The sequence below is a fragment of the Chenopodium quinoa genome, unplaced genomic scaffold (genome assembly GCF_001683475.1).
Source record: "Chenopodium quinoa cultivar QQ74 unplaced genomic scaffold, ASM168347v1, whole genome shotgun sequence".
NCBI lineage: Eukaryota > Viridiplantae > Streptophyta > Magnoliopsida > Caryophyllales > Amaranthaceae > Chenopodium > Chenopodium quinoa.
Window position 1 is genome coordinate 1,426,144 of NW_018744835.1, and position 25,593 is coordinate 1,451,736.

A 25,593-nucleotide genomic window follows, 5' to 3' on the forward strand; every position below is an offset into this window, starting at 1 on the left:
TAAATATTTGTGTTTTTAAGAAATTGGTTTGGTAGTTGAATATATTTTCTGGGTTTTGTTTTTTGGAATTTTTGGAGGTGGTTTGGTTTGTTGGTTGGATAATTGTGAAACTTGGAAGCACACATTTTTGAGACATGGCTACAAACAAAAACAGGTAAGTGTATCCATTTACAAAAAAAAAAATAAATAATAAAATAAAAAATAAAAAATAAAAAAAAAATCCTATTGTTTTATTTTATATTTTTACTTTATAAAAAATGTAATGTAATTTTTAACATGAGTACAAAAAAAAAAGTTATGGAAAAAAATATAAATGAGATACTATAAAAAAATACTTTGGAATAAATTATCCAATTATGCCAATGCAATGATTTCAAAATTTTCAATTTTAAAATTTTTGAGAAGATTTTTCCTTGTTCCTTACCTTCTTTATGGATTTCTAGTAAGGTTTTATTTATTATTTTTTTAAAAAAACTTTACATATCAAAAGTTTTAAAAAATGTGACAAAATTTATATATGAGAGATACTATGTATTCTGTAATACTTTGGTATAAACAACCGAATTTTGCCATTGTTAATTTGTTATAATTTCAGACTTTTTAGTTTTTAAATTTTTTGAAAAGATCTTTCCTTACCTTCATCGTGAATTGCCTACTAAAGTTTTTATTGTGAATATTTTTCTAACATGTTATAAATATTTGTTTTAGCTATGCTAATTTTACAACATATTACAATGTTACTTTTTTTTTTGAAAATATATAATCTAAATATATTCTTTAACATATTGAAAATAATTACTCCCTTCACTTGTTTGGAATCTATTTGATAAGATTGACAAAAAGAAGTCAAAGTAAGATAAATAGAAAGTGACAGAGATTGTACTATTTTCCTAATTTTCATTTAAAATGAGATTACTAATTCCAACTGATGGTTATGTTTTATTTAAAAAAAAAAATGTATGGTAAGTTTATTTATTATTGAAAAAAATCAAGTTAATGAATCTGGATTCCTAGGTTTATATGTATGATTAACTTTAATTTTGAAGTGTGCAACCTGCTTCTTATTAGATTCTTCCTTTTACTTTAACTTTAGACATAAAAACTAAATTGTGACGAAGCTTCAACATTCTTACAATTCAATTGTTACTTTCGTCCATATGTCATTTTGAATTTTAAACAATTCAACCATCAACACAATTATTTTATTTTTGACGAAATCTGTTAACATAATTTATAGATTACGTAGTTATACAACTCAAACTGTCTATATAGGTGCAAATGATAATGTTAATGAAATATTACCTTGAGGGGGTGTTTGTTTTGTGAAGATTGAAATTTTGAGATTGGGAATTGGGGAGGTGGGAATTTAGATTTTTATGTTGGCTTTGTCGGATGGAGAATTTAAAATGGTATTGGGAATAGAATGGGCCTATTCCCATGGTTCTATTACTAAGGGGGTGGGATGGAGAACGGAAATACCAAATTTTCATTAATGACAACATGCAAAAGGAAAGAAAATTAGTAAGAGCAATAATGTAATCTTAGAATTTATTCCGAATTAAATCTCATTACAAAGCAGATAAGGGATTGTTGATATTTTTTTAATTATAAATTTTCCATTCCAATATCATCCTCTAATCCTCAAATTCTAATTCTCGTATATTAGATGCTTTGAAAAGTTGAGAGACATTATATTAATTTAAGTTTGTACAAAAGAAGGATAATTAATCTTGATATTGTAAAACAAGCAAGCTTTAGTTTATAACCTTGATAAACAAATTATGTTTATCAAATGACAATTTCGTAAATAAGTTGCATTGAAAATTGTGTTTTTTGATTAAAAATATATATTTTTACTGTTTGTGGGCCACTATGACAAGTTGACAGATTTTTGGAATTAACACCGTTAACTCACCGTTTGCTACTATTCATCTTCTTCTTCCTCCCACCTTCTTCTTCTTCATGTTCATCTTCTTCCTCTTGTTCATATTTTTTCTTCCCACCCACCTTAATCTTCTTCCTCCAATCTCTGCTCACTTTCACCTCCTTTTCCAAGTCTGTTTGACACCATAGCCGGTGAAATTAAACGAAAACCCTATTAACAAAAGGAGAAATTAATGACATGGTTAACCCTAAAGGGTAGTTGAGTTTTCCTTCCTCCATTAAATTCGACTTCGTACCACAATTTCCGGCGACCCAAATAACAAAGTGAAAATAACGAACATCGTTAACCCTTGAGGATAGGCAGTGGCGGAGCCAGGATTTATAATTCGGGGGGACAAATTTTGGAGGTTAAAGTTTCGGCAAAAATCTCAAGAAAAAAATTGATAACCTAAATTGTTTAATATTTATTTGAAATCACATATGCCAATTATTTCTATATGGAAAAAGAGGGGTAAAAAAGTTTTATTGTATATTAAGAAAATTATCCAACAAAAATGAATAAATTTATATTTGTAAATCCTGTTATGTAATCACATAATTGATAAATAAAAAGTCAAATAATTATCGTTAAAACAAATTGATGGTAGATATGAAGGGCCAGGGTTTGAGTTACATTCGAAAAAATAAACTCAACTTTTTCAAATCAATCACATTATTAATATGTATTTCGTTAAAACACAGTTACAAACAATTAATTAATAGTAATCTATTTATTAGAAATGTAAAAAAAAAATTGAGTTTAAGCACACTTAGTTAAAGCGATAATTAAAAACAAGAAGTAGGAAATAAGAAATAACATTAAAAATCCTAAAACAAGAAATAGGAAATAAAAAATCAAATTAAAAAGGTTGTTGAAAATTAGAGTATGTAATAAAAAAAACAAGAAGTAGGGGAAAAAAAAAACAAAAAAGCTGAAAAACAGTAGAGTAGGGAATCGAACCTAGGACCAAAACACAGCCTTACTAAGGACTCAACCACCAAACCATATTCAATATTGTGATATCTACTGTAAGTATATGTTATTTATAGCCTTTTACTGTATTTTCTTGATTTTTTTTTTTTTTAAAAAAAACTTTTTTTCCGAAAATGGGGGGACAACTGTCCCCCCTTGTTCTAATGTGGCTCCGCCACTGAGGATAGGTAAGTTTTTCTTCCTCCATAGATGTCACTTATTCGAGTCATAGTGAGAAGAGGTATTTTCTACCATTGAAATTGAAGGTTGAAGGAGGAGAGAGAAAACAACAAAAGGTTAAAGGAGGAGAGAGAAAATCAAAAAATACCAAAAGGTTGAAGGAGGAGAGAGAAAATCAGAAAATACCAAAAGGTTCAAGGAGGAGAGTGAAAACAACAGTTAACCAAAAGTTAGATATAATTTACATATACACCCTTTGATAAACAATTTTTGTTTATCAAGGTTATGAACTTGTATTTTCTCATTGTAATTTGTAAAACCAGGAGTCATGGACATTATAAAATAATGTTATTTGACAAATTAATGTTGCGCTATTTAATGGCCTTGTTGCTCCAATTGCTACTTTACATTATATAATCTATTAACCTATACTAAAAGCAAATCCTTCCATGACACTTGTCATTACCTTCTAAAAAAATTTCTCGCCTTTTTCACTTCTCTCTTTTTTTTTTTGCAAAATCTTTAAATAAACTAGTTATACCTTATGATATTTTCTTTCCAGTTTGACAATCATGTTCCATATATACCCATATGAAATATTTTCGAACATCTTTTATATAATTTATATTTTGTAATATTATTGTCAAAAATATTTAACAAGCACGGGATTTTAACCTAGTTTTTAATAATTTTAAAAACTCTATACATTTCAACTTATTGATTGTGTTTGTGTTATATCATTTTGAGTAATAGTAAATTGTTCTATATCCTTTATACGAAGTAGTAATTATCAAATGTCTTTTGTTTATTGTACAAAGATGTAGAATAATTATTGAATATATATTTGACGAATAAGGTATTATTCTATTTCATATGGAAGGTAAAAACACAAGTGACCAAAACTACATCATTGATTTTTTTTTTTTAAACAATACTAATATTAAACAATACTAATATTGTCTTGCAATAAAAGTTATATTAGTATCATTAAAACATATGAAAAAGAATTAGTGCAATCAAATAATCACCCAACTCAAAATTAATACTTGTATACATTATATTAGTGAAGTAAAAGTCATAATTAATTACATAATTAAGGTGGTATGTGAGTATGTCAACTACATTAGTTTTCATTGGTTTCAAGTTCAAATCCTACTAAAAACACCTTTTTATATTCTAATAAACTAGTGTTGGCCCAAGCGATGCTCTGGGATGCTAGTTTGTACTTGTTTAGTTTGCTAATCATGTTCGGTTGTGTTTTTCTTAGTGTTTTGATAATCATCTTGAAATTTCATGACTTGAAAAAAGATTTATAAACACTAATTATCTTATCCAAGCTAATTATAATTTTGTTTGATAGAAAAACACGATAAATGAATATATAGCTAAGATGGTAAGACTTAGCTAGTAACTTAATATTTGTTGGTCTCGAGTTCAAGTCTTGCTATAAGAATTTTTAGTTGTCAAATCTAATATATGGTGTGGAGGTGACATGTCATCTTAGTGTTTAAAAGTGTAACACGTGACACATATTGCTGACATGTCATGTTTATAGTGCTTAAAAAAAGGTAATATGTAGCACATATTTTGTTTTAGTTTGATAATGTGGCCCATATGTTTATATATAAAGAGGTTCCACACTCCCATGTGGCACATATACTCTATTAAGAACGAATTTTAGTAAATGAAGAACGTTTTGTGTAAATTAGTTTAGATATTTTTTTAGGGTACACAAAATGTAATTTGAATAGCTTCCCCATATACTTCAACTTTTTTGCATATTCCTCCCTCATTGTTTTTGTTGCTCTTCTCTCACTTCAAGCAAAAAGTCTCAATATTTTACAAATTTGCTTTGTCAAAATTCAACATTTGGTACCTTAGATCTCCTATTCTTATCTAACCTACAGGTAAATTTATCAAGTGCTACCTTTTGTATAATTCATTTTGCCATTCCTTTTCATTTTTTTGATTAAATCCTATGAAACCATTTATATTAATAATGATAATATTAGTTGGATTCCGATGTTACATTTATGGTTTAATATGTGATATACTGAAATTGTTGATGTTAAATCCCAATGCGTCCTTACTTCTTTAACTTGAAACCTTAGTGATAAAAATCAAGCCTTTTTGAGCAACCACAGTCTAACTAAAAGTAGTAAACTCAATTTATATGGTTTGAAATTGTAATAGTTAATTACTTTGGAGATATATTTCAAATTAGATTATAACTTACAATGTGTATTTCTGAAATCTAAATAAATCAATAACATTCCCTCACATATATCATAAACATTGTTTTTTTGAAGACTTGAATTGAATTGTTGAGGCTTAATTTTTTTGGGCGGTTGCTGGTAGCAAGCAAAATTTTCGCCGGTATAACATATATTTGCTGATTTTGATGACTAATGCAATGGCTACGACCGACCAAACATGTGAATAGAAATTAACACATCATTATTACATCACACATGTCAATCTTGTGAACCAAATGCCTATATTAATTATGGTGGTTTCTAGGAAATTTGCAGATTTTCCGCTGATGCAACGTATCTCGTCAACGTTGTTGACTAATTTAATGACTATGAGCAACCAAGCTCGTGAGTGGAAAGTAACACGTCATTACAATATCACAAATGCTAATATTTTGAATCAAGGACCTTTATTACTATTGATGGTTACCGGTAAACCTGCAGAATTTCCGCTAATTCAACGTTTCTTGTATACCACTATTAATGAGTATGCAATGACTATGTGCTACCGAACACGTGTATAGAAACCGTAGGACAATTTAGTGACCATGTGCTTAATCGAACATGTGTACAGAAGATTAGAAGTAGTAGCAGACCGTTCCGCACCCTATTATGTCAATATTTATAAACCAAATACCAATACCAAATACCTTATTATTAATCAAATTCTAGATTAGAAGAAAAAAAAATTGGGGGAGAGAGAAACCTAGACACCTAGTGCATACCACCTCTAAACCCAACAACATAGATTAGAGAAGAACCCTTCAATATTCTTGCCTAAATTCTTTTCTCTTTTCCATTGTTTTTCATTAAGGCAGTTGGGTTTTGTTTCCTGTTTGATACTATGGGTATTAAAATGGAAACTACATCTAATTATGGAAGATTTCAGCGTTTCTTTGGAATTCATCATACTCAATTGCTCTTTCTGGGCCAATATCTTTCCAAAATATAGCTAATTAAAGAATCTGCTACCCGATTTACATGATCTTGAGGGATAAAAATTTTGTATTTTTATTTTCTTCCCTAGTTTTAAAAAATCAAAAATCCCATTTATTAAACATGATACACTGTTTCCCATGCTTTTCTGATTTCATAATCATCATAATTATAATTTGTATTAATTGTTATTATTTATATTATGATGATGGGTTTCATATTTTATGGGATGTCTCCATTTTTGGTGGTGTGTTCTTTGAAGAGATGCTGAAGGAGCAATTTCCTTATTACTCAATTACAAGGATAAGGGCACCTCCAAATGTGGAAGTTTTTCATTCTCTGGACTTTCACCACTGCAAAGACTTAGGGTTTTCTATGGGTAATCACCAATTTCTTTCTATTTTTATTAATTTTTTTGATGTACTTACATGCCTAATTATGATTATTGTTTATTTTTTTTTTGAAATACCCATATGATTGATTATGATTATTGTTAATTTTTTGAAGTACCCACATTGCAAATTATGATTTTTGTCTAATTTTTCTGAAAAGTTTGATTTTTATGACAATTTATTTATGTATTTATTATTTTTATTAGAGTGGGATTTTGATATTTTGTTTGTGTGTACTCTGTTTCAGCAACATAAAGTGAGAGAATTGTTGAGGCTTGGGCATCAGAATCTCTAGCATTGCCTTTCAGTTGCTCCATTATACTGTAGTAACCAATGTCTAACTCCTGGTTAGTATCACCCCTTATACTGTATGTTGTTATTTGTTATACTGTCTCAATTCTGGTTATTGTTTTGTTGTTTGCAATTTTTAGCATGCTGTGTTATCTTCTGTTTTGTTCTGTTCTGGTTATTGTGTTCTGTTTTTGGCCATTGTGCTCGGGTGTGTTTCAAGTTGATTTAAGGACTTTCATCGTGGTCAGACTTCGTTAAATCAATTTATTTAGTGTGTGTGTGTGTATAGTGCTGTATGTCTTCACTGTTGAGTGAGACCAGTATTAACTTTGAGAACTGCACTTTGATTCGTGCGAATTGGTGCATAGTGTAAAATTGTACAAGCTAGGACTACTCTAACAGGAGTAGGTTGTGAATTATTTTTCCTGCTTTCCAGCTTCCAGGCAATACCGAGTTAGACTTCTTGATATTTGATCATGTAATGCCTGTTTGTCTGATTATTCTAAATTCTAATAAGAGAATGCATATAATTTTATCCTAGGACTATTAAGAAACTTGGAAGCTATTGCAATAATAATGGGATTTCAGATTTGGTGAACTTTGGAATAATGTATCATTATGGAACAAACTGATATAAACGATTCTTATGTGTTACCTTGGTGTTGTAAGAAAATCCTTTTATCTCAGCTTGCTTTTCTTCCCTTGTGTATAGCTTCTTAGGGCTTTGATTTGTCAGAAAAATTCATGAAAAAGGCATAGAGACTAAGTTGGTGACTCCTGTAATGTGTACCTTTGTTTATTTTCATAGAAGGGATGCTTTGTCTGACTGCTATTCACACTAGTCTTTGATAGGTGGTCAGCTGTTTGTAGATTTTAGTCACAAAAGATTAACATGTCTGTAGATTTTCTTGTACTTCTGTTTTTAATCTTCTGGGATGCACAAGAAGAAAGCTAACAAGTATAATTTGTTGGCTAAAATGATCCTACTTTGATAAACATTTCTACAGTATCCTAGTGTAATAAATTTTCATGCTCAGCTCCTTGTGCCCAAATTTTGCTGGAATACCCATGCTGTGTTCAAAAGGGTTTTAGTAGTCGTTCCTAATGATATACTCTGCCATGAACATTGTAATGATCATCCTGGTAAAAAAAAAAAAAAAAAAAAAACCATTCCTCTAAATATAAAGAGTAGAGAGGTTATTGCTATTCTCTCCGCTCTACAATTTCTCCTACTACACGAAGTTCACTGTGCAATTTTCTTATTCTTGCTCGAAAACAAAGAAGGTTGGAGAGTGGGGCATGTTGCATATTTAAAGTATGCTATTTTATCCAGACCTTTCAAGTCACAATTTAAAGTCAAGGTAGATGATGGGTGGTATTGTTGTTCTTTTAATTGAGTTTTTAATAAGCTGAGGACTTAGAATATATATTTTGGAATATTTTTAATAGGATTTTTTGGAATAGTAGTTTATGTTTATGTAGTCTCCTTGTTGCTTAGACATCCTTTTGTTATGTAGCTGTTAATATCTGAAAGGTGAAAAGGTTCTTCTTATGAAGAGCACACTGTGAGTATATCCCTAATATAATATACAATAGTTTAGAGGTAGATATTTTACTCATATAAGTTATCATGTATGATTGCATCAACCAATCAAGAATAGTCATGTGGGGTTCAGACAAATCTATGCCCTAATCTATACTGGCATTTTCCATCCAAGTGCATCGACGCCCCATTATAGTGATAAAGAATAGTCTATGACGCCTTGGCTGGCCTCAGATTTAGTGGTCATTATTGGATGTCATTTAGTTAAAGACAATTGAATCAACATAAATTTTTAGATATCATATTCTTGAGGTGTTTGGTATTGAGATTGATAATGTTTAAAGATTTCTTGCTTAGCAATGTTAAGATAGGATGAACCGATGAATTGCTACAGAGTACATATTTCTAGTAATAGTTACTAAAAGTATGGTGTGACTTGTTAGGGTTATGTACCTGTGAATGAACTTTTATTGAGCTGTAGGACATCTACGTAGTCGTAGTATTGGCTCATAGTCAATAGTTTTTTTTTTTTTTTTTTTTTTTTTTTTTTTTTTTCAAAGTATTAGTAGTTAACAAAAAATGTAAGTGGTACTTTAAATATAAAGGCAAATTCTATAATAATCAATCTAATATCTTATTATAACTTAACACTACCTTTTGCACTTATATGAGAATTTTGTATTGATTGATCTATGGAATGTTATTAGTCGTGAAGAATGGGATTTTTTTGCGGAAGCATGTCTAAAATTCTCGCTTCTATTATCTCTCTTAATAATTTGATTATTTTGATTCACCTTCTTGCTTAAGTGTAGGTTGTGGGTTGTGTTAAAAGTTAAGATTAGGGATCGATATTTTATTTCTCTTTGAAATTTTCATTCCATACTATACTAATGCCTTTGTTTCACATTATGTACAACAATTGAGTACTTTTTGTAAGATATAAAAAATTCAATTGTTGCACATGGTGTGAAACGGAGGTTGTATTTGAATGGGAAAAAAAAAAAAAGAATGTACTACCTCCATTTCTAAAAGTTCGACTCACTTACTATTTATGTGGTCAAAATAAAATAGCTTTGACCACATTTTATGAGCTATACAATAGAAATAAATTAGCATCTGAGTTCTTATTAGATTCCCCTTATTATAAATAATCCAACTATCAACTTTTTACAATTTTCACTTATACACAATCGGAGTTATTCATGGTCAAAGATGTTCATTGGAGATTGCGCAATTGCAAAGTGAGTCGAACTTTCAGGAATGGAGGGAGCATATCAAATGCTTTTAAATGGATGAGCTGGTGATTGGTGACTTAAATGTTCATCCTCTTAAAACGATAGAGTTAGCTAGTGTTCTCTTTGCATTGGTTTCAATAATTTTATATTATTGACCCTGATTTTATGTTATCTTATGTGAACTTATGAGTCCTTATTTTTATCTTATTTGAATTTATTATTGGGCCTTATTACACCTTATTGGAACTTATTAGCCTAATCTTATTTGAACTTACCGGCCCTTGCTAGCTTTTATAAGCCCTTATTTATCTTCTATGAACTAATATGAACTTATTAGCCCTTATCTTATTTTGTCGTATATGTAATTCTGAATGTATAGGAAATTTGAGTCCATTGGTAATATTTTCGTTATCTGCATCACCTATGTTATACTAGTGATATTAGTTATATATGACATTGCTTTTAGTAATCATTTCAACATGTGCACTATGTTAGATAAGATCTTTGTGAACTCTGTTCTGATGTTCACAACTTAAGGCAATGTATGCAATGAAAAGAAGTATATATGATAGTGTCACAATTCAATTATGTATCATGGGGTATTCTTACATATATATTGGAATGAACTGACGTTTTTATATAGTAATTTAGTGAAGCTTTTGTTGTTCTTACATAGAGTAAAGAAGAGTACCGTATGAGGTTGAGGACACCAATAGTGAAGATTAAATGTTTGGGTGCATCATAAAAAAATTGTGAGATAGTGTATAGTATGGCATTTAACAGTTCATATTTTAAATAATATATTGAAAATTTTCTTGATACTTTCATGTTGGAAACTCATAGGTGTGTCAGCTGTGCCTTTGATACCAGTTTGTGCTAAAGAACTTTGATGTACTTGGGATGTATCTTAAATTTGGTGTCTTAACTATTTGCCTAACCAATTATTTTTTTTTTCCTTTTTCCCTTGTAAAAGTTCATGGTATTGAAAATTAGTCTGAGTCAGCAACATTAATGGCCTTTTAAGTTTTAACTAAAAATCTGAAATCATATATGGAAATAATCCCACCTGGCCACCATCAAAAGGTGAGGATCATGCTACATGCCTAATTTTGGGGTATGGGGAGGTCTTGATGTACACTGCTTTGGCTGAAAGGTTGTTTTGGGGTTTGTTGTGGAAAAAGTAAGTGAATTTGAATATGACGTCTATTATTGTAAGCATTAATGTAGCAGCGTATCCTAATAGATGCAGCTTTATGTATCTATGGGCTGATTAAGCTTGTAAGTAATTTTTTTATTTTTTTGTTTTTTTTTCAATACAAACAAGATTGCATTTATGAAAATAACTGTATGGAGCAAGAGTATTGAATGGATTTTGAAGGTAATTTGTATTCCGTTGCTTAATTTTTGATTTACATGAATCATGCAACCTACCATTAAAGTTTTGTCTTTTGTGTCAGTTTTCACACTTCATTATGGAGTTACCTTCCTTTCCGTAAGATTACAAATTTTTTTTTGGAAAAGGTGAAACTGTTGACTCTTATGTTCTGCATTTGGTTTGACCTCCTGACTCCATCATGACCGTTCAGTGAGACTACATCAATTTTGATTTTCCTGATTTCTTTCCGCATCTTTTCTTTACCCATTTCCCGTATATTCACAATTTTTACCATGTGTCACTTAAGTAGACAATTTACGGATGTCTCCCGGAGTCAAATGCTTTTTTTACTTCTTTTCAAATTCTGTTTTGCTCTCTTTTTAATTTTTTAGGAGGTTATCTCTCAGATTTTCAAATCTTAGAGTAGAGATCTAATCAATAGTTTTAACGTTGAGAGAAAAGGGGAAGGGATGGGGATATCTTAAATTAAAAACAGAGCTTTGGAACTCATTTCACCATTCTAGACAAAAATCACCAGAGTTCCTTCTAAGGTTAAGCTATTAAATTTCATTTGCAATTTTGCGTTTCTAATTTAAATTAGAGTGCTGATTACTGCTTTAGTTGTTATCTCCCATCCATTTCTTATGTATTTAGCGATTCTCAGTATTATTTTTTATTTGCTTTTCTGTACATTAGCTATGCATTTGATTTCTGGTGATTTTATGTTTGATAATTTTTTGATTTTTTTTTAGGGATAAAGTTTGCAGTTTTCTGGAGACGATGGATATCCAAAATTTACGCTCACCTCATCCATCTTCATTCTCATCTTCATTAAGCTCTAACTGCGACGTGAATCCTTTGCCAATTGATGTTAGAAGATGGGAGGTGGGTGACAGGACGGCTCAGCAGATTTTGTCCGTTATCCAGCCTAATGCTGAATCTGAGAATAGGAGGAAAGAGATCATTGAATATCTTCAGAGGCTTATTGAAGATGTTTTTGAAATAAAGGTGAGAACTTCATTTCTATCTCCATTTCATATTTATGTTTGTATAATTGTATGTATATCTAGTATCTATTTATTTGTCAACTTTTAAATATAAAACCCTTTTGTTCCTTGAACCCTGTTCTGTTTTGTGGGTTGGCATGGACAATTTTCTACTCTCTCTTGGCTTATTGTTCATTTGATACTCTTAGTCACTTCATAGTTGAGAGGTTATGAAGTTAGTAGTGGATTATTTAAATTTTAATGTCAGGGTTATTTTTTGGAATAATGCCCTCTTTTAGAGCCCTCCCAACGGTAAGGATTTTCTTCTCACGAAGTAAAATTTTGGGAAGAATTGTATCCCCATGGTGAATAATCACTAAAAAAATTCACAAAGATTTGTAAAAAAGTTCATGTTGTGAACTTTCTCACCAAAAAATCACACGGGTCCCACATCTGTCAATTCTGATTTTTATGTTGTATAAGAGAGAGAAATGTGGGGTATGGGGAAAAATAGGAGAGCAGATTGGTGAAGGTTTTTTTGTTTACTTCATTAGTGGGTTTAAAAAAAAAATTCCTCACCAAAAATCTGGTTAGTATGTTCATGGTTAATTAAAAGATGGTGAAACTTGGGATTATTATTAATTTAATCTTATTAACGATGTGTCATAATTATATATGTACTTTTGTTTATTTTATCTTAGTATTAACTTTTATTATTATACCCAATTCATGTTTTATGAATTGTATTGATTTCTTTTGCTAAAGTTTTCTCAAACCTTTATGTTTTTAACTCACATGTTTTTACCACTCGTTTAAAACTTTCTTCAATTTTAGTCTTGGTTCTCTTTGAAAACTCACTTAATATTTAGGATGCTATTTCTTTTTCTCATTTTACACACCTTTTTTTGAAACTTCCCTTTCAATCAATTATCTTGTTATGTCCCATTTTCTATATCGGACGATTCCTTATGATGTTTCATGTTAGCTGACCCCAAATCATTTTGGTAATAAGGTTTTGTTGTTGTTGTTACTCCCTCCGTGTTTAAATAATGAAACGTTTCCTTTTTTTGGCCGTGTTTAAATAAATGGAACATTTCCTTTTTTAGTAACCTCTCTCTATTTTTTAATATAATATTCTCTTTTTTTTTTTTTTTTTTAATAATGTTCTACTAACTAGTAGTCCCCACAAACCCCTTATATTCTTCTTTCTCCTCAAACTTATACCCCAGTACCTAATATTTTAATAAATTCAACTAACCTTCCTAAAACTCCGTGAAAGTCAAAACGTGTCATTTATTTAAACACGGAGGGAGTATTATTGTTATTCTTCCTCATATTTTAGATACAACACTTCTATTTTCACGCTTGCCAATGCATAACTTCAACCATTGATATTTGTAAGTACTAGTAAGTAAAATTTATACTTCGTAGAAGGCTATATTTTGTCAGCATAAATTGAGATGAATCTAACAACTTCCACATGGCTATGTTTTCTCTTAATTATAAATCATCACAAATAGTCAAAGTTAGTCTATATATAGTGTAAATTTTGTAAAAATGCAAAACTTAGCATGATTTGTTATAATTGTGTCCCGAGTAGAAGTCCCATTTATCCAAAAACATTGCCCCTTTATAAAAGTCTCATACCTTTTTCTATTGCTATATTCACTTTTAAGCAACCATACCCCACTATCTTATTTATTTATTTTTTATCCACTTTAATCAATTAAACCCCACTATCTTGCTCTTTTTTTTTTTATTTTTTTTTATTTATTTTTTTATTTTATATATTTATATTTTAATATTATTATCCACCTTTAATCAACCAAACCCTAAGTCCTCAATGTCTTGTTTTTTGTGTTCACCTTCCTAAAAACTTGTGCAAAAGGCAAGTAGGACTTTTATTGGGGACGGAGGGAGTATTTGCCTTTTCTCTTCCCAAATGTGGCTTTTTCTTTTTTCATAGCCTTAAAAATTGTTTAATCAAATGAAACTTGCTGAATGTGCTTTGTTTTGAATTTCCAGGTTTTCCCTTTTGGATCCGTTCCTCTTAAGACCTACCTTCCACATGGAGACATCGACTTGACTGTAGTTAGTTATTCCAATACTGGCCAAGATTTAGCTGCAGAGATCTGCCATCTCCTAGAAAATGAAGAGAAGAGAAACACTAGTTTTCAAGTTAAGGATGTGCTTTGTGTCCCTGCGCAGGTTTGTCTCTAGCCTTGCCTTTTGTTAATTTACATTTCACTAAAGATGTAATAAAAGGTCTACTATGCTCTTTGTTTTCGTACTTGTAAGCCCTCATAACAAAATGGTAATTGGTAATCTTTACCCTCTTTTTTCATTTTTATATGGACTAGATTTGGGGGATGGAAGCTTTGGGGTAAATATATGTGATGTTTATATAAGAGGATTATTAAAGCAAAATTTATGGTCTTGCTACAAGATAAAATACCTAGTATGGATCTTATCAAAGGTATAATTAGGGATAATGAGATATATTTGCATCCTAATCCTTGCACTTTTAATGAAAGACCTTGCACTTAGCCAACAGTGACCTTTATTGCCCAAGTCACCACTGAGGTTGTTTATATTAAACTTTGCATTATTTTTTAGCGTTTAGTTATTGTAATTTTTTATTTGATAAATGATGTGATATGGTGAGAGTTAAGTGATGGTAAAAATGACAATTTTTTTCATCATTTAGTTTTTGGGTTATTTATATATTTTGTTTTCTTTTTAAAATAAAATTAAATGTTAAGAGTTTTTTTTTTTTTTTTTTTTTTTTTTTTTTTTTTTTTTTTTTTTACCTTCAGAGAAACCTATAGGTTTTTTTTTTTTTTTTTTTTTAATTTATTTATTTTTTAATAATTAACAAAGGATCTTATTATGAAGGCACTAAGGTGGTTATAAATATAATGTAAAAAAGGTTTATGCTTTCAAGTTGTTAAGTAAGATATCTACAAAATTAGTAACAGTTAAGTGACAGCTAAAATGACTTTATACAGAAGGAGGGCTAAGGATAAGAAAACTCACTCCCTAATTTGTCTACAAAATCTAGAATAGTCAAGTGGCACTTACAAGCTATAACTTGACTCTAGCTAAACAAAATCACCACAAATTGGAACTTGAGAAAGGAGGCAATACATATGCTAACTTTTCTTCATCATGTGATAAAAAAATGGCTTTCAATTACCTCCTATAAATAGGGGTGAGAAATCAACAATAAAATAGATGCCTTTTGTTTATAAAAATCTGAAATTTGTGAGTTAGTTCGATTGAACTGATTTTATTTCTAATTGTTGCTTTTCTTCTTGTTTTAGTTGAAAAGATCAAACTTCCTTGAATTAGGTTTATCCCTAATTGCTAGTGTCATTTATTTCGTTCAAAATTTCCATAACCTCTAAAAGCGCGGTTTAATCCATATCAGGTGTGGAGTAAGAAAAGTTGTTTTTAATAACGTTGGGTTGTCAAAGTCTGTTGGTTCTTATTCTTTCCACAAAATTCATTTTGTCTTCAATGCTCTCTTTCTTATAGACTCTCTCTCTTTTTGGATAAGTGAACTTATTTGATAGAGATCTCGAGGGTGTTAGGTACAATAAGTTAAACTTTCGATCTCAATAAGGCATTTAGAGTAACAAGAGAGTAAAAAATTTCCTCATATTTATGAATTGCTCCTAGTCTTATGTATGAAGTCTCAAAATAATTTCCTCATAAATATTATGTCTCATAGACCATATTTTGTAAGATCCACATAGACCAGTATGTTTTTAAAAATTGTCTAATCTTTTTTTTTTTTTTTTTTTTTTTTTTTTTTTTTTTTTTTTTTTTTACGTGCACCATAGAAAAATGGGGAGCCAACATTTGTACTTCCTACTTTCTAATCTAAATTTTTTTAAACCCTTCTTCTCGATTGAATCCTTGTATAGGCTATAAGTCCTTTAAGCCAAAGAAAGTATTGTTAGGTCACAAAGTAGAGTTATATTGCCTTTTCTTATAGGCTTTTTGGCCTAACATGTCTTCTTTGCTCGTTTCCTTTTTGCCCATTCTCATTTCTCCCTTTACTTCTTTTCCTTTGTGTTCTCCCAACTTACCAGGGTAATGATGAAACTTTTAATAACTAATGAGTGGAAGGTATTGTTGCCGACGCAGTGTGAATTTTTTCAAAAAATTTCTCGATTCACATGTTTAAAATTTAAGATGTATTCTTTTTTCAGCGTAATGTTACTAAAGCTTTATGACTATTATGAGTGATTTATATATTGGTGAATTGAGCATTTTTATACAAACTTCTAGACCTTACAATAAACTTTTTTCCCAAATATCCACCCTCCAAATTTTCCAATTTAATGCCATCTCAAATCTCAAAATCCCTTCGCGCTTGCAATATTGGTCCAATGTCCAAAATTTACTTAAGCCCTCTTATACCTTAAATTTTTTAGAACATTATCCAAATCAAGACCCCTTCCTATATTCCACTTGCAAAAGCTCTTATGGAGGTAAGGAGACTAGTTGTAATACACAAGCAAGAGAAAGGGCTATGTTTTGTGCAATAACAACGCACTAGCGGATGTTACTAGATGGAGTTGAGCATATTGCTTATAGGAGAAAAGGACAAGGAGAGCAATAAACATCTGGTAACTCTCAGCCTACTTAAAATCATTATTGATATTGTCAAATCCCAAAATCATAAACTAGTGGGAACTTGGACACTTGGATATGGGGTTGTGGTTAAAATGTGGGTAATCCATAATTATCACTTGTAGAAACATAGGATTTTGCTTCCACTAAGGGATTTGGAACTTTTCTTGGAAGCGGAGAAGTAAAAATAAGGTGACTATAAGTATTTTCAAATTTGTGATATTTTCGTCCTATTTAACTCAAGATCCTTGAATAGTGATGGTTAGACCAATTGGGCACAATCATTACAAATAGGAAGCACCAATCGATTATGTTTATGGTTGGAGGTGAGATGGTTGATTGGCTATGTTCTTAAGGTTGAAAGAGTCATTAAAGGTGATGTTAAAACCATGGAAAAGGAGGTGAATTATGAGTCGCAATTAAAGGAGGAAGGGTGTCCCATGAGGAATTGTAGGTTATAATGCCACGAAAATTTTGGTGTCAATCATCCAACCGTACTATTTCACATGCTAATTGGCCTACCTATAGGACATTGTTCTAAAACAAGGAAGCTACCCAAGACTTATCATTTAATGCAAAAAAGATGAGATAGAAAGTTCATATAGGATATGATTGTGGTCGAGACCTTTCTCAAGTCCCTTTTTCAAGCTCGATTTTATTGGTGAAGATGTCATGGTGCCCTTAACCAAGAGATTGTGTTGGAATTGTATCTTTATCTTCATGGGTCCAAGGATTCTTCAAATCAAACCTTAAATTGTGTATTATCAAATGCTAATTCATGAGGAAAACTTTAACAAGGTGAAGGAGAGTGTCATTATAGATGCTTTCTAAACCTCTGAACCCCTATATTACGGGTAGAACTCAACCATTCTAAGAGGGGCAAATTGGTGATCCATGAGCAATTGTTGTTTACACTGCCACAATTTGTGGTATCTACCATCCAATCTTACACACTAGCTTTTCACATGCACATTGGTTTGGGATGGAACAAGGAAGCAACCCATTGAGCATAATACTTTATCATAATCCTCATTGGCCTACTTATATCACATTGGTTTGAGATGGTTTTTGTACACACAAATGTCATTATGGATTCTTAGTATGCTCTTGAGTTTGAAGAATTTCCCTTGTCAGTCGCTTACAAAGGATGATTTCACCTTTACATACAATATTTGTACTAGAATTGTTTGATGATGTATTAGTTACTCCCTCTGTCCCTATTTTTTTTTCTTTTGCCCCATTTGACTTTTCACGGTCTCCAAGACGCGTCTTAAAACATATATAACTCCATTTTTTATGCGTAAAAATTGTAAAAACTTGATATTAATAAAATATATAATGAGACGAATCCAACAAGACTCTACTTGACTATATTATCTCTTATAGATTAATGAGAATTTACGGTCAAAGTTTTTGAAGTTTGACCTAATTATTTGCTATGGGGCAAAAAAATAGGGATATAGGGAGTACAATATAATAAGTTGAAACATTTAGGCATTGACAATATTGTTGGAGACTTTGGCAAAGCCTTAGTGATGACAAAAAAGCGTAGTTTGAGCTTTTAATTTCAGAATGTATTGTGTTAATGATTTGGAGAAGGTTAGAGTAATGAGCCTAATGGCTAACTGGCCTTTATCTATATCATAACCCTTTGTGACTTTAGTGGTTTGCTTGGGATCACTAGGTATCACAGAAATTCCATTGTAAATTATGCTAAAATTGTTCTTTCATTAACAAAGTATTACATAAACAAAAACGTTTTAATTGGTCCAAAGAGGCTAACAAGGCCTTAAGAGCACTGGCGGAGCCAATTAAGTGACATGGGGGGACAACTGTCCCCCCAATTTAAAAAAAAAAATAAAAAATAAAATTGCATTATTTGGTAAGAATGACAAGAACACTGCAAAACTAACCCCCAAGTAAGTTGAGTAAAATGTCTGGTTTTTTAATTGAGTTTCTTCTATGATTGTTGATGTTGTTGATGCCGCCATTGAAGAAGTTGGGGGAAGAGAGATAAAGAAACAGAAAGAGAGTGAGGAGGAGAGAGAAAGTGAGAGTTTATCAGTTTTTGTGGGATTGGAAAATGTGATGGATTAGTTTTTTATTTGGGGAGTTGATTTTCTCGGCTTTTTTATGGATGGTGGTCTACTTTTTTAATGCTTTTATCTTAGGAAAAATTACCAAAGGAAGCTTCATTAAGAAACTATACTCCATATTAGACGCGTGGCAAAACTATTTATCAAACTGAGTTTGAGGGTAAAACGCCATCTAGGGTTGCGTTTTACCCTTTGGCAATTTTTTTTTTTAAACATTTCAGTAAGGGGTAAAGCGCTACCCTGGATGGCGTTTTACCCCTGACTGAAGAACAATGAAATAAACTGAAGTGAAGTAGCAGTTTTTACCCGATGCAAAAACTGCAGCGTGGTTGGCGTGTTATGAAGAAGACAAAAACGCCCTCCACGTCGGCGTTTTACCCTTTGGATTTTTTTATTTTTTTTTACATTTCAGTTAGGGGTAAAACGCCATCCAGGGTAGCGTTTTACCCATAACTGAAATGTTTTTAAAAAAAATTTATCAGGGGTAAAACGCTACCCTAGATGGCGTTTTACCCTCAGGCTTAGTTTGGTAAATAGTTTTGCCACGCGTCTAATATGGAACATTGTTTGATAATTAAGCTAGATTGGTAATTTTTCCTTTATCTTATTGAGTAATTAGAAAAGAAAATCTTTTTTTTGCCATATTCTTTGGTCAGCTTTCAACAAGTCTAGTTTATTAGTTTAGCTTGCTTTCTGTTGGCTTTAAATATGACATACTCGTATTGACATAAACGTAGTAACATGGGTGATCAACTTATAAATGATGATTTGGTTTACTTTTATTAAGAAGGATGTCTTCTTACAAGTTTCCGATGAAAAAATTATTGATCGCTTTCAAAATACGAAGACTTGAAGGATGCAAGTGTAATTTTAATTTAATATTTATGTAATTTTTTTCATCATTTTGAATTGTATGACTAAGTATTTTATTGTATTTTGAAATTTTAAAATTAAGTATTAACCAATTTGTGTGTTTGAGTTTTTTTTTTTGTTAGATTTTTGTCAAATTATATTATATCCATAATCCGTCCCCCCAATTTGAAAATCCTGGCTCCGCCACTGCTTAAGAGGGTCATCCAATCTTAGTTATAAGGGATTTCAAAATGATTTTATGCTGGAGAAAGATGCAAGAGGTCATGGTTTGGGTGTAATATTTTTGTAATTTGTTTAATCAAACGCTGAAGCCTAGAGCACAACTTGTCTATATTGTAAGGTTAGAGCTCATGGCAATGGTGCTTGCAGTACAAAAGTGGAAGTGGAGGAGCCTGAGTGCATTTGATTTGTGGTTTTTTATGGTAGCAAACACTAGCCAACTTTTTTAGGGAACCTCGTAAAATGTGAGAAATCGGTGAGGAAGGGCAGCAGCACTGTGGTTTTCAGTGGCGGGGAGCATACTTTTATATAAAGTAAGGTTAATGGTCCCAACAAATTCCCGTGCTACTAGTGTTACTAATGCTCTTTTAAAGGAGTATCATACCAATGTATGGCTAGTAAGTGGTATTGAGCTAGTAAAGGAGTATCATACTAACAGTATCCTGGGAAACAAGTCCTATAGTATGAATTATGAATCACTTTACCAAAAAAAATTATGAATCCTGGGAAACAAGTCCTATAGTATGAATATTAATAGGAGGTAGGTCAGATACTCTTAATGTGCAAGCTATAATCCATGTTTTTACCTAATTTGGATTTTATTCTTCGCTTGTTTTGTGCTTTAAGCCGACCCCACTTATGGGATTAAGGCTTTGATTGATTGATTGCTTGTTTTGTGCTTTACTCTGTTTCTCCTTGGAGAATAGCTATATTTAACTTTCCATGTATATATTCTGTCATATCTGACAAAATTGGCTGGATAGCACATCAGAAATATAAGATCTCGCCAAAAATAATAGTGGGGAAGCAAGCCTCACAAAAAAAGAATTAATTCTACAGTTTAATTCCTATTAAAGCAGGATTCAATACAACTAGAACCAAAAGCATCCACTGCTCTACATTAACAAGATGCAGGAAGGGGGAAAAACTGCAAGACATTCATGTTCAACTGACAATTTGTGAAGAAAGAATATCATGAGCCCAAAGAGATCCTTAACCTCCTATCTTATTGTGACTTGTCACATCAGAAGGATAATCTAAATCTTAACTTTTCTCCTAGTTATTTTTTGTATGCACTCGTTTTGTCACGTGCCTTCTCTAGGAACTTGTATATGAGCTTTTTTCTATGTACCTACATGCATATCGATGGATGTGGTTCATGCTCCACAGAAGTAGCTGCGTTCTTCAGTAGTTCCATTGGCCTAAGACTTGTACATCTGCGCTTTTTGAAGGGAGATTTTAAAGCTTTCATTTTGATTACAGATCATTCATTTACCAAAGTTGTTTAGTCATGCTACTTCCATTAATGCGAAGTGTTATTCTTGCATTTTTAAGAAAGTTACTCATTTTAAAATGAGATTTGAATTGATATTTGTATTTAACATATGCAACTCTTATGATGGTTGCAGGTTGATATTTGTATTTAACTCATGCACCTCTTATGATGGTTGCAGGTTAAAATTGTTAAATGCACTGTGGGCGGAATTTGTGTAGACATATCCTTCAATCAAACAGCTGGGCTTTGTGCACTGTACTTTCTTGAGCAGGTTAATTTGGAGATCTAAGTCTTACTTTTTTTTTTTTTATATACATTTTTACCTGCTCTGTGTTTTTCGTAACCTAATTTTGTTTAGCAAGTTTTTCCTCTAAAACCACCTTGATTTTTAGGGTTTGACTCCTTTGAGGATCGTTCTACTTTCTTGAACATCTTAAGTTTGGGACCCTTAATCTTATTTTTCTTGCATTCTTATATATTGGCTTTTTGTAACCTTTGTCTCATTAAGAAAGACTTTCTCAGAACCGTCAATTGAGATGATAAGATTAGTGCTCACTCATATTGATCTTGATGTACAATTTTTAGATTTCATCTTTTCTTCCCCTTTTCACTATATGCATTCTGGATATGCTTTGCATTCCACTGCTTTTTCTGATTGTTAGTACATATATCTTTGGGTCATTAATTCAGTAATGGGAGTTTCATTATCATTAATTTCTGAAAGGATATCCTGCTTGAAAATTATTCTCCTTCCTGTAGTCCTGTACCAATACTTTTCTTCTTCCTTACACCAGAAGTCATGGTTAAGACGCTTACATCTAACTGCATTATATGTATGTTTTTCACCTCCTTTTATCTGAATACTCTATCTGAATATTGACCAGGTTGACCGATTTATTGGCAAAGATCATTTCTTCAAGCGCAGTGTGATTCTCATCAAAGCATGGTGCTATTATGAGAGTCGAATCCTTGGTGGATTCCATGGTCTAATATCAACATATGCTTTGGAGACTATGGTCTTGCATGTTATCAATCTTTTCCATTCTTCATTGACTTGTCCTTTAGCAGTAAGTTTTTCAAGTTAAAATGTCACAATCTTCAGTAGTTGTTATAGCCATATAAAAATAAATATATTCAATTGAATATAGTAAAAATTGTGTTGGTATCATAAAGAGACATTTAGGTTTGATATGTCCTGTTCTCTTCACCTTGTTTTTGCTGTAGTGAAATTATTTCTATTGAACTGAAATTATTTTTGCTGAACTTAAATTATTTTTACAGAACTGAAATTATTTTTATTGATCCTCTATTGTATTTGTTCTTTAAAATTATTGATTCTTAATGATTAAAGATTATATTTATTGAATTGAAATTATTTTTTTTACAGAACTGAACTTAATTTTACTGAACTGAAATTATTTTTGCTACATATTATTTTCTTAAGGTGAGGAGAAGTAGAGAACATGGCCTAAATCGACTTAATTTTATGGATCTAATAATATTATGAAATGATGTTTAACGTTTCATTAAAATGAAATTGGCTAAATTAAATTATATTTTATCTGGAAGGTGATATTATTGAGGAACTCAGGAGTTTTGTACTGGTTGCAGGTCTTGTATAAATTTTTAGAATACTATAGCACATTTGATTGGACCAGATATTGCATTGATATTAATGGTCTTGTCTTAATATCATCTCTTCCAGATATAGTGGGTAATTACTCCATCTACACCTGCTAATTTTGTCTTTGATGCTCTGCTGTAATTTGATTATTCTTTTTTGCTGAAAAGTTTTTTGTGCCTTTATCTCACAGTGCAAGCACCACATGGCTGCGATGATTTATTGTTGACTGATAATTTTCTAAGGAGTTCTAGAGAAGCAATCTTATCTTCTATGGGAGTTGTTGGAACCAAGAATTCTGTATTTCCTGTAAAGTTTCTCAACATTCTAGACCCTCTTAGAGATAACAACAATTTAGGCCGCAGTGTTAACAAGGGTATTGCAATGCTTTAAACACCAAAGCTCTTCAAAACTATTTTTTAGATGTTCTGTTTATTTAACAATAATCTTCATGATACTGTTATTAGGTAACTTTCACCGTATCAAAGCTGCTCTCTCTTATGGTACTAAAAAGTTGGGCGACATTTTGATGTTACCATCACAAAGTATTGAATGTGGGCTTGAAAAGTTTTTCAAGGATACATTGGAGAGGAATGGAAATGGAAGACGAGCAGATGTCACAGTCCCTGTGGACAAGTATGGTTCTAATATCTTCACTGGCAACAGTGATCATGATCATCTTCTTTCAGGAATACATTATGCTCTGTGGTTTCTTGATTATGGTGTGATGTATCCTGTACTCCCTGAAGCATCAGCACATTGTATGGTCTGGAATAATCAGTGTATGGAGATGGGTCATAATGTGCAATTTGATCAGAGCTTGTATAAAAACATCAACATAAGTCCACCTTCTGTTAATTATCTGACAAGTTTCCCACAGACAAATGCCGCATATGTTACAGAGGAGCGGAAATCAAGGGGAACTGGGACATATATTCCTAATCTTGTAATATATTTTTCTTTTTGGGGTTATCTATTTTGTTGAAAGTCTTTTTTGCCCCCCTCCCCCCCCACCCCCCAAATTTTTTTTTTTTTTTTTTTTTTTTTTTTCGGAGTACTAATTTTGTTATCATATTGATACTAGGAGCATGTCATGGGAAGGCATTTTAATTTAGAAGCTAGAAATGAGGAACAGGAAAAGAGAAAGGAGGTTGAATCTGTGGACTCTCCATCTTGCACCTCTAGAAAGGCTAATCTGTCGTCTGGTGTGGGAGGAAACATAAATGCCTTTAATTTTTCGATTGAAGATTTCCCTATTCTTCCTGGAAGTAAGCCCATACCTATTAAAGTCAACCAATCGAATCCCCTGGAGACTAAGCAGTTCAAAGAGACATCAGTGTCATTGGATAGCATTGAGTTTGATAGCTTCAAACATTCGTCACCGAGATCTCTGTCACTGTCAGAAGCAGGGAAGCAGTCAGATTCTGATGTTTCGGCTATTTTGGACCTTGTGAGTGACCCAACAACTATGACAGTACTTGAAGACCAGGATTCATCTAAGAGCGAGGAAAAAATGTGCGAGTTTCTTATGCCCTTGTTGCTTTTGCACATTCAATTTTATTCTCGGTTCTCTTTTAAAAACTCTCTTGATTTTTACTTGGATGCTCTTTCTTTTTCTCACTTTGCACACCTTTTTTTCAAACTTTTTCAACTGATTATCTTGTTATATCCTTTTTTCCTATATCAAACGGGTCCTTATGATGATTCATGTTAGCCGACCCCAAATCATTTTGGGACTAAGGCTTTGCTGTTGTTGTTATATATATATTTATATATTTGTGTGTGTGTGTGTGTGTGTGAGTTGTCTCACACTGGAGAAGGGGTGAGACAATAACAACCTCAAAAGCCTTGTGAGTTTTTTTAATACTCTCCTCCGTCATGTGTAGCTCAGACCCCTTGTCAGTATTCTTCTTAATTTAAAGAATTTCATTTACCAGTCTTTGTATCGTCCACTCCTCCCAAAGTTTTGCTGCTGCTTCATATTCTGATTTGTCTCATCCTTCATCCCTTCCTTTGTTTTGGAAATGTAGGGTGGTCCCTGTGCAGCCGTTGCAGCTGGCAGATGACAGTGAGTTTCCCCCTCTAAGCCGTCCTCCAGAACCTGTTATAACGCTTAATAAGAAGGAATTTCCTCCTCTTCGGGCATGTTTGAAGTCACAGAAAAAGGGGAAGTGGAAATCAGTATTTAAATAGGTGTAGCAAGGGGTATAGAAAGGAATTGCAGCAAAATGAAGGTATTGAAAGTAACAAATACACCACTCATCTTTTTGATGCTTGTAGCTCTTTCGACTAACCTCCCCCTTCCCCCTCCCTCCCTTCCCTGAGTTGTGTTGATAATTGCTGTCTATGGTCGGCATATATGTGAAATTGTCATTTTTACAACTTACCTGGTGAATTTACAGGAATAGGGTTTGTTGCTGTGATTCTGTGACTAATTTGATGACTATCTAAGAGAAGAAAGCCAGTGATCGCTAATATTATGGATAGAAGCTGTAGCTGTTTAGAAATAGTTGCATTTGAAGCAAATAGTTCAGAACATGTTGTTGTAAGAACCTTTTAGTTATAGTTGCTCGCTGAGTTCGAGACATTCTATATGTATCCGTTTTAGTTAATTTTATTCAGATGCTTTAGCAAAAACTTGTTGGCAAAAAAACATGATTTTTGCTTAACTAAATTCTCTGAATGTCATCAACAACTTACCGGAATTGAAATCTTAGAAAGACCTTTTATAAGCCATTATTATTCTTATCATAATATAACTGTCAAAGTAACCTGAATTGT

At 31.8% G+C, this 25,593-nt stretch overlaps 1 protein-coding gene across 1 annotated transcript; it reads left to right on the plus strand.

Annotated features, from left to right (window-relative positions):
• The first annotated feature begins 21 nt into the window (after window positions 1-21).
• Window positions 22-25,517, plus strand: LOC110704474. Its single transcript, XM_021882258.1, has 13 exons — window positions 22-154; window positions 6,527-6,643; window positions 6,904-7,003; window positions 11,853-12,108; window positions 14,112-14,294; window positions 21,370-21,462; window positions 22,076-22,258; window positions 22,803-22,905; window positions 23,006-23,188; window positions 23,280-23,758; window positions 23,897-24,327; window positions 24,843-25,046; window positions 25,215-25,517. The coding sequence occupies exons 3-12, from the start codon at window positions 6,990-6,992 to the stop codon at window positions 25,003-25,005; spliced, it is 2,088 nt and encodes a 695-aa protein (XP_021737950.1). The 5' UTR covers window positions 22-154; window positions 6,527-6,643; window positions 6,904-6,989; the 3' UTR covers window positions 25,006-25,046; window positions 25,215-25,517.
• Window positions 25,518-25,593: the final 76 nt, after the last annotated feature.

Bases quoted from the DNA above. Each gene is read 5' to 3' on its own strand.
- LOC110704474 (XM_021882258.1), top strand. The intron at 14,295-21,369 runs GTTTGTCTCTAG...TGATGGTTGCAG, and splicing joins TGCTTTGTGTCCCTGCGCAG to GTTAAAATTGTTAAATGCAC. The intron at 24,328-24,842 runs GTGCGAGTTTCT...TTGGAAATGTAG, and splicing joins TCTAAGAGCGAGGAAAAAAT to GGTGGTCCCTGTGCAGCCGT.